General features: G+C 43.6%; 1 protein-coding gene across 2 annotated transcripts in view; it reads left to right on the forward strand.

Moving 5' to 3' along the window:
- The window catches only part of ANXA7 (annexin A7), a 95,309-nt gene extending 85,343 nt beyond the window's left edge, over positions 1-9,966 (forward strand). For both annotated transcript variants that reach the window (XM_075348818.1, XM_075348817.1), the window contains 3 exons: positions 5,285-5,360; positions 8,913-9,025; positions 9,511-9,966. In XM_075348818.1, coding sequence (XP_075204933.1) covers positions 5,285-5,360; positions 8,913-9,025; positions 9,511-9,633 — 312 coding nt within the window. In that variant the 3' untranslated portion in view covers positions 9,634-9,966. The remainder of the gene's footprint in view (positions 1-5,284; positions 5,361-8,912; positions 9,026-9,510) is intronic.
- Positions 9,967-12,725: the final 2,759 nt, after the last annotated feature.

A 12,725-nucleotide genomic window follows, 5' to 3' on the forward strand; every position in this document is an offset into this window, starting at 1 on the left:
CCCGAAGAAAGCAGCCGGTGGAACCGCTACCAAAGCGGCTTCCTCATGACTTTCGGCCTCCTCTCTCCGCATCCTCGGTCGATGGCAGGCTCTCCCGCTTTGGCGACATTTGGCTGCCACAGGTCAAAGACCGTTGGGTGAGAGACATTCTGTCTCACAGGTACAGGATAGAGTTCAGTTCTCGTCCTCCAACTCGATTCTTCAGAACTTCTCCGCCTCCCGACCGAGCCGATGCTCTTCTGCAGGCGGTGTGCTCTTTAAAGACAGAAGGAGTGGTGATCCCTGTTCCTCTTCAGGAGCAAGGTCACGGTTTTTACTCCAATTTGTTTGTGGTGCCAAAAAAGGACGGGTCTTTCCGTCCTGTTCTGGACCTAAAACTGCTCAACAAGCATGTGAAAACCAGGCGGTTCCGGATGGAATCCCTCCGTTCCGTCATCGCCTCAATGTCTCAAGGAGATTTCCTAGCATCAATAGACATCAAAGATGCTTATCTCCACGTGCCGATTGCTCCAGAGCACCAGCGTTTTCTACGCTTCGTTATAGGAGACGAACACCTTCAGTTCGTAGCCCTGCCTTTCGGTCTGGCGACAGCCCCAAGGGTCTTCACCAAGGTCATGGCAGCAGTAGTAGCAGTCCTGCACTCTCAGGGTCACTCCGTGATCCCTTACTTGGACGATCTACTTGTCAAGGCTCCCTCTCAAGAGACATGCCAACACAGCCTGAACGTTGCGCTGGAGACTCTCCAGAGTTTCGGGTGGATCATCAACTTTTCCAAGTCAACTCTAACCCCGACCCAATCGCTGACATATCTTGGCATGGAGTTTCATACTCTCTCAGCGATAGTGAAGCTTCCGCTGGTCAAACAGCGTTCACTACAGACAGGGGTGCAATCTCTCCTTCAAGGCCAGTCACACCCCTTGAGACGCCTCATGCACTTCCTAGGGAAGATGGTAGCAGCAATGGAGGCAGTCCCTTTCGCGCAGTTTCATCTGCGTCCACTACAATGGGACATTCTCCGCCAATGGGACGGGAAGTCGAAGTCCCTAGACAGGAACGTCTCCCTTTCTCAGGCGGCCAAGGAATCCCTTCGGTGGTGGCTTCTTCCCACCTCATTGTCAACAGGAAGGTCCTTCCTTCCCCCATCCTGGGCGGTGGTCACGACAGACGCGAGTCTATCAGGGTGGGGAGCAGTTTTTCTCCATCACAGGGCTCAAGGTACGTGGACTCAGCAAGAGTCCACCCTTCAGATCAATGTTCTGGAAATCAGAGCAGTGTATCTTGCCCTACAAGCCTTCCAGCAGTGGCTGGAAGGCAAGCAGATCCGAATTCAGTCGGACAACTCCACAGCGGTGGCATACATCAACCACCAAGGAGGAACTCGCAGTCGACAAGCCTTCCAGGAAGTCCGGCGGATTCTGACGTGGGTGGAAGACACGGCATCCACCATATCCGCAGTTCACATCCCAGGCGTGGACAACTGGGAAGCAGACTTCCTCAGTCGCCAGGGTATGGACGCAGGGGAATGGTCTCTTCACCCGGACGTGTTTCAGGAGATCTGTCGCCGCTGGGGGATGCCGGACGTCGACCTAATGGCGTCTCGGCACAACAACAAGGTCCCGGTTTTCATGGCACGGTCTCACGATCACCGAGCTCTGGCGGCAGACGCCTTAGTTCAAGATTGGTCGCAGTTCCGGCTTCCTTATGTGTTCCCACCTCTGGCACTGTTGCCCAGAGTGCTGCGCAAGATCAGGTCCGACTGCCGCCGCGCCATCCTCGTCGCTCCAGACTGGCCAAGGAGGTCGTGGTACCCGGATCTGTGGCACCTCGCGGTAGGCCAACCGTGGGCACTACCAGACCGACCAGACTTGCTGTCTCAAGGGCCGTTTTTCCATCAGAATTCTGCGGCCCTGAACCTGACTGTGTGGCCATTGAGTCCTGGATCCTAGCGTGTTCAGGATTATCTCAAGAGGTCATTGCCACCATGAGACAGGCTAGAAAACCAACCTCCGCCAAGATATACCACAGAACGTGGAAGATATTCTTATCTTGGTGCTCTGCTCAGGGAGTTTCTCCCTGGCCATTTGCATTGCCTACTTTTCTTTCCTTCCTGCAATCTGGTTTGGAAAAAGGTTTGTCGCTCGGCTCCCTCAAGGGACAAGTCTCTGCGCTATCTGTATTTTTTCAGAAGCGCCTAGCACGACTTCCTCAGGTACGCACGTTCCTGCAAGGAGTTTGTCATATCGTCCCTCCTTACAAGCGGCCGTTAGAGCCCTGGGATCTCAACAGGGTTCTACTTGCTCTCCAGAAGCCGCCTTTCGAGCCTATGAGAGATGTTTCCCTGTCTCGCCTTTCTCAGAAAGTGGCCTTTCTTGTAGCGGTCACGTCTCTTCGGAGAGTGTCCGAGCTAGCAGCGCTGTCATGCAAATCTCCCTTCCTGGTGTTTCACCAGGATAAGGTGGTTCTGCGCCCGATTCCGGAGTTTCTCCCTAAGGTGGTATCCCCCTTTCATCTCAATCAGGATATCTCCTTACCTTCTTTGTGTCCTCGTCCAGTTCATCAATGTGAAAAGGATTTGCATTTGTTGGATCTGGTGAGAGCACTCAGAATCTACATTTCCCGCACGGCCCCTCTGCGCCGCTCGGATGCACTCTTTGTCCTTGTCGCTGGCCAGCGTAAAGGGTCGCAGGCTTCCAAGTCAACCTTGGCTCGGTGGATCAAGGAACCAGTTCTTGAAGCCTACCGTTCGGCGGGCCTTCCGGTTCCCTCAGGGCTGAGAGCCCATTCTACCAGAGCCGTGGGTGCGTCCTGGGCATTACGGCACCAGGCTACGGCTCAGCAGGTGTGCCAGGCGGCTACCTGGTCGAGTCTGCACACTTTTACCAAGCATTATCAGGTGCATACCTATGCTTCGGCGGACGCCAGCCTAGGTAGACAAGTCCTTCAGGCGGCGATTGCCCACCTGTAGAAAAGGGTCGTTTTTACGGCCCTATCATGGGGTATTATTTTACCCACCCAGGGATTGCTTTTGGACATCCCAATTGTCTGGGTCTCCCAATAGAGCGACAAAGAAGAAGGGAATTTTGTTTACTTACCGTAAATTCCTTTTCTTCTAGCTCTAATTGGGAGACCCAGCACCCGCCCCTGTTTTTTTGTATACACATGTTGTTCAGGTTGAATGGTTTCAGTTCTCCGATATTCCTTCGGATTGAATTTGCTTAAACCAGTTTATTGGCTTTCCTCCTTCTTGCTTTTGCACTAAAACTGAGGAGCCCGTGATCCCACGGGGGGTGTATAGGCAGTAGGGGAGGGGGCCTTACACTTTTAAGTGTAATACTTTGTGTGGCCTCCGGAGGCAGTAGCTATACACCAATTGTCTGGGTCTCCCAATTAGAGCTAGAAGAAAAGGAATTTACGGTAAGTAAACAAAATTCCCTTCATTTGGAATAAAACATGAAAAAGCACTCTTTCACCACTTGATAATCTCCAACCCCCCCCCCCCCCCCCACCCGAGGTCCCACGCCGATTCCAGCACTGCTACATCTGAATATCACAGCGAGCGGCAATGGGCTGCGCAATGAGCGGTCACTTCACTCAGGTCATTTGCGGTCAAAGCTGAAGGTTACCACGGTCCTTCACCTGTGATCGCAGGTAACCTGACCTCAGGTGAGGTCATTGAGTTCCAAGACCTGTATCTCCTAGCAGAAAACCAGTTTTGTTTGTTTGGTTTTTTTTGCCAAGAGATGCAGATTTGGTAATGAAATTTTTACACCATATTCCTGCACCCAATTTACACCTCCTGGCAAAAAAATCCGCATCACTACCGCATGCGTTTTTACAGTTCGGATCCGCCCATCTCTGGTCTAGATCAAACCAGTCTGGCATGAGTACCATTTTGCCTTCAAAACTGCATCAATGCTTCTAGTTTAAACTTGTATGCTAGTCTTTTAAAGAATTGGGCAGGGAGGTTGTTCCAAACATCTTGGAGAACTAACCATAGATCTTCTGTGGATGTAGCTTGTGCAGATTCTTCTGTCTCTCCATGTAATCCCAGACAGCCTTTATCTTCAGGTCCTTAATGACTTTGGTAATATGGTAATATGATTGGGGTTGTTGTCCTGCTATAGAGTAAATTTTGCTGCCTTGTTACTTGCAGAAATTATCATTCTTGTGCTGCTCTTCAGCCCTTTCGTGAAAACAAAATGCCTCATGTTAAAGCCAAATATTTTAGATTTTGACTTAGCAGTCCAAGGAACCTGCTGCCATTTTTAGCGCCCCAGTTCTTATGTTTTCATGTATTGTTCAATTCCTTGGCCTTGTTTCCTAGTAAAGGTTTGGTTTTGATCTATAATGCTTCCATGAAGATCACTTCTGGCCATAGTTTGCCAAACAGTTGATGGGTATAGCTGGTTTACATTGATTGCTGCCAGTTATGAGCTGATCAAACTGCTGGACATCTTCTGATTTTGAAGAGAAATGTGTATGTTGTCTTTCATCTCCTGAACTAAATGTTCTTAGCTGCCAGTATGTCTCTGGTCCTCAATGTTGCCGTTTCCTTGCCCTCACTGCTGAGAAATTCAGGAAGATAATTATCCATCAGTGAGGTGTCTGGCTCCAAATGTAATCTGCAGTAGGACAGCGGCCCCAACATATAGCTAATGTCATTAAGAACTATCGTCACCATAGAGGAGAACAAGGAGTCCTGGAACTGATTGTGGCCCATGCAGAGCCCTGATCCCAATACCAAATATTACATTAAGAGACCAAAGGATTTATGCAAAGTGACATCCACAGAAGATCTGTGGTGAGTTCTCGAAGATGTTTGGAACAACCTCCCTGTGCAAGTGTAGCCAGGATTGATACCTTCATGCTCTTTTCAAGGTAAAGGGTGATCATACCAAATACTGATTTTGATTTTAGGTATCTTTATTCATTCACTTAGCATATAGATAGAATAGTTTTATTTTGAAAGCATTCTTTCTTTTTACTGAATTTTTTATTTATTATTATAGCGCCATTTATTCCATGGCGCTGTACATTATTCCATTGTTTTACAATATATGATGAAGTGAATGGTGTCATTTAAAACTAAAACTTGTCCCAGAAAAAAAAAGCCCTTGTTCGACTAGAATGACAGAAGAATGACGTAATGAAGAGGGAAAAAAATTAAATTTTTCTGCAACTCAAAGGAATTAGGTTTTTATACCCAAGAAGTACATGTTATACCTGTCCCTGAACAGGAATTGTTTTAATAACTTTTGCTAATGTACTTCATTATCTATTACAGATTTCAAAGCGTGACTTAATAAGTGCCATAGGAAGAGAATTCTCTGGACATATAGAAGATGGATTGAAAGCAATCTGTACGTAATCGTACCCAATGCAATTTTTTCTATTGGAAATGAAGTATGGGGCAGGGGTTGGGGGGGGGATCTTCTTGATTTGACAGATGCATGGGGGGGGAAGGAGTTTAAATTGTGAAGTCAGTAATTTTTTTTACGCATGCAGTAATGGTTTTCGGCAGTGATTTTATGTGATGCTATTATTTTACCCCAAAGAAGAGCAGTTAAACTAATCCATCTTCCGCTTTGTAAGTATTCTTTAGCATGTTATTATGCCATTCATAATACGTCAGTGAATGTGCAATCTGAAATTGACCCATTGTTTAAATCGAGGTTTAAAAGTAATCTAATCTAACACCTTCCCAACACATTGTTATCCTTACAGCATGATCTGCAAGGTGTGTGTCGTGACCCCCCCCCCCCCCCCCCCCCCCCCCCAAAATTGAGGTTTTCTTACATCATGGCGATCATGCAGGCACATATACTGTGAGCGCTCAATCGCCTCCGGGAGCTCTGCTTAAATGATGGCCGAGCTGCAGCTATCATATACAGAACCGGTGCCCGCATTGCCTCTGGCTGTATAATTCTCACTAAATGCTGCATTTAGAAGGTTGCGAGAGAGCCATCTCTCACCCGGTTTGGCATCCCCGTGACATGATCTAATGCATTGTGATGGCAATGCATTAGAGCAATGATAAGAGAAGTAAAAGTTGAAATTAAGTAATTTTAATAATATATATATTCCACTAGAAATTTATGAACCTCCTATTAAATAAGTAATACATTTTTAATAAAATATTATGCCAATAAATTCACGTATTTAGATAAAAGCTAAATTACATGGCAAAAAAGACACATTTGCAATCGCCGTGTACATTCAGTGAACAATGTTAAAAGTAAAAATGAAATGTAGTAAAAATTGCATTTTCTTTTCATCATAGTCAAACAAAACCTAGAATACACGGGACAAAAAAGTCATATGTAAATAAAGATTACGTCCCTGAAAACGTCATTTTGTCTCACAAAAAAAAAAACCACTCCATACAGCTGCATCAGCGGAAAAATTTAAGACTGTAGCTATTAGAATGAAGTGATGCAATTTTTTTCTGACATTTGTTCTTATTGTGTAAAAAGCCACAAACTATGTATCACGCAGCTCATAAAGTGGGGGAAAAAAATGCTATCAAAAAGTCACATCTCAATTTAAAAATGGTATTATGGAAAATGTCATCTTGTCCCGCAAAAAACAAGCCATGATATATCGTTCAGCGACAAAACTAAAAAAGCTACAGCTCTCATAATCTAGCAATGCAGAAATTATTTTTTTTTTCTATAAAATTGTTTTCATGGTGTAAAAGCAGCTAAACATATAAAACTGGTATCGCTGTAATCTTACTGACCTGAAGAACAAAAAAAAGTTGTCTTATCACTTCTGTGACACAGTGACTGTTGAAAAAACAAAAAACCCATAAATCCTGAATTGCTGTTTCTTGATTTTTGCCTCACAAAGCATAATGGAAAGCTATCACCATCACATGACTGGCGGCATGAAAGTAAAAAAAGTTAAAAAAAAAAAAACCAAAAAAACTAACCTTCGAAATTTAGTGATGCAAAAAAACCCCTTATACTGTAAAGAAAATAACGTTTGCGTGATAGTAGTCAAACCTTAAAAATAAATAAAAATATATCTCTAGCTCTCTCGTATCACTGTAATCCTAGTGGCATGAGAAATAAAACTGCTCCGTCACTTACACCGCAAGGTGGATGGCGTAAAAAAAAATAGTAAAAAGGCCAGTTCTTATTCTATATATATTATTATTATTTTTATTTTTTTTTAATATATGGTTTGCATTTAATGATCGCAGTAAGGCTTTGCTCACATTTATCCTGCACTCTACGCTGAGCCCTTAGGCTATGTGTCCACGTTGCTTTTTACCTGCTTTTTACCTGCTTTTTTGCTGCTTTTTCAACTGCAGCGTTTAATGGCAAAATAGATGTGTTCTGCTTTTCAAGCAAAGTCTATGGGAATTTGGGTTTCTTGTGCCCACTATGCAGTTCAAACTGCAGCCTTTTTCTGGCAGAAATTTGGTCAAACACTCAGCTTTGCAGTGCAAAACCCAAATGGCAAAAACAATTGACATGCAATTGTTTTTGCCATTTGCGTTTTGAACTGCAAAGCAGAGTTTTTGACCAAATTTCTGCCAGAAAAAGGCTGCAGTTTGAACTGCATAGTGGGCACAAGAAACCCAAATTCCCATAGACTTTGCTTGAAAAGCAGAACACATCTATTTTGCCATTAAACGCTGCAGTTGAAAAAGCAGCAAAAAAGCAGGTAAAAAGCAACGTGGACACATTGCCTTACATCGGGGATTAGGTCAATCTTTGAAGAAAAACATAATAAAAAAAAATGTGATTCAGATAAAATTCCCAACTGAAAATTCACTTTGAGGCAGATGGGGTTACTTTGACCTGCTGTCTGGCCTGTGGTCCAGCAGTGTCATGCTATTTATTTATTTTTCTCATCTTGTTAGGTGTGCACAAGTGTGGTCAACAGTTTTGTGCACACTTTTGAAAAGACTGACACAGCTGAACAGAGGCCAAACTGAGTTGAGAGTAGCTCTGCTGCCTCATTTATAGTGAATGGATCCATCAGGGGTTTCACCTAAATTGCTTATTTCGGAGATGTCGATGGAAACCATGATGTATGTCAACTGATCAAAATGTTTTGTACCACAATTTGCTAACAAATGGTATTCAACTCGACCCATAACAAAACTAGTCCCCACAGGTCTTTCATCTGCTAACTGAAATCTAGGGGGCTTCCACAATACTGGTAGCACAAAGGTTCTGGAAAAGCGCTATGGCTCCTTCCCTTCTAAGCAATGCAGTGCTGCCAAACAGTAATTTTCTGCTATATATGGGGTTTTAGGTACTCTGGAGAAAAAAAACATGGTTCCTTTTTAGGTTTCACTAATTTTTCCAACAAAATTTACAAAACCAAAGTGTCAGTATAGCACTGGCTTATCAGGCTGATTCTATACATACCTATAGTGGTCAGCACAGATGAATAGGCTTTGAAATCCAGGAAAGTAAAGTTTACAAAATCATCAGCTTCTTGAGTGACAGCAGCTGTAGAGCAGATAATATTTGGGGGGTAATTCATAGTTGTCCCCTGCCCTGTTATAATTAGCATAAGTATTATACAATCAATTTACTTTCACTTGCAGGACCTGTGGTGAAGTCATGATGGGTTGCCATGATAGCTGGGGGTGAGCTGATGACCCATGTGTCTGTCATAGTTCCTGTGAGCGCCGGTGTTCATAGGAAGTAGGCATTTGTGTTGTACCAGGGCGATACTGATGCACTGCTCTGTCTAAGCGATCAGATGATCACCGCATTAAATCCCCTAAGGGGGTTAGTAAAAATAAGTGAAAAGGTGTTTTTTTTTTTTTTTTTGTTTTTTTTTTCTGTAAATGGGACATTTTCTGCTAACATTCTAAGTAGTTGAGTCTGTAACCCGCCCAGGTGCTCCTGTCTGAGGGGTGTAATAATGCTCTATTTATCTATTTACAGTGCAGTGCGCCATAAACCGTCCAGCCTATTTTGCCGAGAGACTTTATAAGGCCATGAAAGGAGCAGGAACCAAAGACTCCACTTTGATCAGGGTCGTTGTAACCCGCAGCGAGGTATGTATCTTGGTTGATAACGTCTTATGTATAAACCTTAAAAACATTCCCAATAATTCTATTAGATCTGAAAAGATTAAGGGCACGCTCTTCAATTTAAATAATGCAACCAGTCTTTAAGTAACTAAACTTTATATTTTAATTAGGCCTGAAAGTCTCCACTTCAATTACATCTTTTTGGTTTCATTTTAAATATAAAATAGTGGCTCGCAGAGGCCAAATCAGAGAGATGGTCATCGCCCAAATATTTCAGGACTTAACGTTGTATACGCTCTTCGTGAAAATTCCACACAACGCTTTACATTTATGGATGATATGCTATTTGCATCAAAGTGTATTGTTTCAATTTCTATGTAGGGTCGGACATCCTGATTATTCTTTATGATGGCCTCTGACTGCTGATCTCTGCTTGGTTCACAATTAGTTGCATGAGAATAGTACAGCGGATCTTTAGTCTGATCTTGTTCTAAATCTTGTCTTTTCAGATTGATCTTGTGCAAATAAAACAAGCCTTTGTACAAATGTACCAAAAGAGCCTTGCTTCCATGATCGCAGGTGACACCAGTGGAGACTACAGAAAGATGCTGCTTGCCATTACCGGTCAATAGGGTCCGTCCTATGAATGCAGTGTGCTGGAGATTATGGGTTTATATGTTTAACTGTTCTGAAGGTGTCTGTACAGGAGGCGAATAGCAGCTGATCGTGTTGTATAGTGTCTTTATTATCCATCAAACATTTATAAAACCACTTTTCCTGAGATTTGCTTGTCCATTATCAGGAAATTGGACACTTTTTAGGCATTTTTAGTATTTGTTCCTTTTGAGAATTATATTACACTCTGTACTTTTAAAACAAGAATGTTTATTCCCATACTCTGCATAATTCATATAAAATCTGCATATTGCATGAATAAATGTTTATTCCTTATTGTTTTCTACCTACACTTGCCTGTGCTTTGTACTCATTTCTACTTTGTACTCCATGCGTTGCTACATAGTACTGACATGCTTATGCATTCCAAAATATGTGCCATCTGGTAAGGAGAGCAGCAGATAACGTTACAAGTCTCATTCCTCTGTCACATCGGTGTGACTTTTTTTTTTTTTTCATAGACCCAATGACCTGATTGGGACACTTCAAATCTGATGAGAAGCAGATTTTTTTTTATTTACTAAAGGCACATGCAAACTGCTCCATGGAACACAAACCCATGATAGTCTAGCCATAAAAAAAAAAAAAATAAATTGGCCGTCTAGAATGGGAGGATTGCTTGGTGCTTGGTGCTCGGTACTCTAAGGCTCTGTGCGCACTGGGAAATGAAATTTCCTTGAGAAATTTCCGCATGCTCTCAAAGATTACCGCACCCGCGGTAAAAAACCGCGGAAAACCGCATGCGGTTTGCCACGGTTTTACCGCGGTATTATTCGCGGTATTGCCGCGGTTTTGTCGCGTGCGGGTTGGGATGTGCTTTATTGCATTCAATGCAATAAAGCACATTGAAAAAAAAAAAAAAAAGTCATTTAATTCTGAGATGGATGGATGGATGGACAGATGACAGATCGCTGCATTTCCCACGGTCGGCAGTGAGTTCACATTACCGGCCGTGGGAAATGACCGGTAATTACCTCTGCTGTCTGCTGCATTCAGCCTGTGTCTGTGACAGTCGCGGCTGGATGTCAGCAGCGCAGGACGCCGGAGCTGTGGATTATGTCGGAGCTTTGCTTGGGGGGGGGTTAATAAAATGGTGAACGAGGCTTGTTGGTTTTATTTAAAATAAAGGATTTTTCGGTGTCTGTGTTTTTTTTCACTTTACTTACGGGTTGATCATGTCAGCTGTCACATAGACGCTGCCATGATCAAGCCTGGGGTTAATGGCGGTGGTCCCCCATCACCATTAACCCCTTGTATTACCTTGCCACCACTGCTACACGGTGGCAAGAAGAGCCGGGGACACGCCGGTAGTGCCGCATAATGTATGCAACAGTGCCGGGACAGCTGCGGCTGATATTCTCGGCTGCCGGAGGGGGAGTGAGGCGGGGACATTACCCCTGCCCCTGTCCCTCCCCAGCCTGAGGATACCGGGCCGCCGCTGTGTGCTTACCTCGGCTGGATGGTAAATATGCAGCGGAGCCCACGTTCTTTGTTTTCTATATTTCCGTTTTATTTCTATGTGTCTGTGTCTATGTGTTCTATGTCTGTGATGTGTTCTGTGTCTGTGATGTGTGTGTGTTTACTCTCTGCACGGCTTCCTCTTCCTGTAATGACATCACTTCCCTGCAAAACCGCAGACAGGCGATGTACATTACCGGAGGTAAACCGCGAAATACCGCAGGGAATAACGCAGGAAAACGCAGTGAACCGCACAGAATTTGCTGCCTGCGTTATTCCCTGCGGGATTTCACGATTACATTGGAGTCAATGGAGTGAAATCCCGCAGCGATGTGCGGAAAAGAAGTGACATGCACTTGTTTTTGCTGCGGGATTCCCGCAGCAAAACATGCAGCTGTCAAATTCCGCCTAGTGCGCACAGGATTTTTTTTCTCCATTAGGATTTGCTGGTGATTCACTGCAGAGATGTTATGAACATTTTCTGCAGCGAAACATGCAGCAAATCCGCGAAAAATCCGCGGCAAAATCCGGTAAGTGCGCACATAGCCTAAATGTTGAGTGAATACTTTGCCCTGCTCAACTTTAGTAAGGAGCACCCATGCAACAGAGGCTCGGATGAGCTCAACTCAAGTAAGAACTCAATGACTGGGCAGTTTGTCTTTGCATTCATTCAACCAGCCATATACAGAACATTTCCAAGGCAGGTTCTTTTTTTCTTCCTTAAGGGAGAGACATTTGACTGCAAGTAGCTCCCCTTAATGATGCGAACTGGCACACCGAGTGAAGCGAGTTGGCGCTTAGTGTTTGTTTGAGGAACGTCACATCCAAGAACCAGCGACACTTGTCAGAGCACAAAGTGTACCCGAGCACCCCAATGCTCGATCAAGTACTGAGCATGCTCTGTCATTATTACCTTCCTTCTTCCTGAAAGAAAGAAACCCTAAAACTTCAGTTTGTAGTTAGAGCCTACTGGGGAAGGTGTGTGTGTGTGAGATGCATCTTCAGAAAATAACTTAGAAATAAGATTTTAGGGATTTTTTTTTTTTTTTTTAATTTTCTGTACCACTGCATAATACATTATACACCATTTATATTGCAGCTGGGCACATGGGACTAACCTCTTCTTCTTTATAGGTAGCAATCTTTTGCCTAGGGTGGAGTGTTTGTAACCCCAGCCCTTTAGTAATATATTGATTTTCACACAATGACTGACAGTTGTAATGATTTACAGCCTCTAATTTGGCTGTAGTGACTATACAAAATGGCAAGATCGCAGGGTAGGATCTACAGTCATGGCCAAAAGTTTTGATCTCATCTGTTGCCCTCTGGTTTTTAACCCTTTAGTGACGGAGCTAATTTTCACCTTAATGACCAGACCAAATTTTGCAATTCTGACCAGTGTCACTTCATGAGGTTATAACTCTAGAACGCTTCAACGGATCCCGGTGATTCTGAGATTGTTTTTTCGTCACATATTGGACTTCATGTTAGTACCAAATTTAGGACAATATTTTTTGCGTTTATTTATGAAAAAAATTGAATATTGGCAAAAATTTTGAAAATTTTGCAATTTTCAACTTTTGAATTTTTA

This window comes from Anomaloglossus baeobatrachus, chromosome 5 (genome assembly GCF_048569485.1).
Source record: "Anomaloglossus baeobatrachus isolate aAnoBae1 chromosome 5, aAnoBae1.hap1, whole genome shotgun sequence".
Classification (NCBI taxonomy): Eukaryota; Metazoa; Chordata; class Amphibia; order Anura; family Aromobatidae; genus Anomaloglossus; species Anomaloglossus baeobatrachus.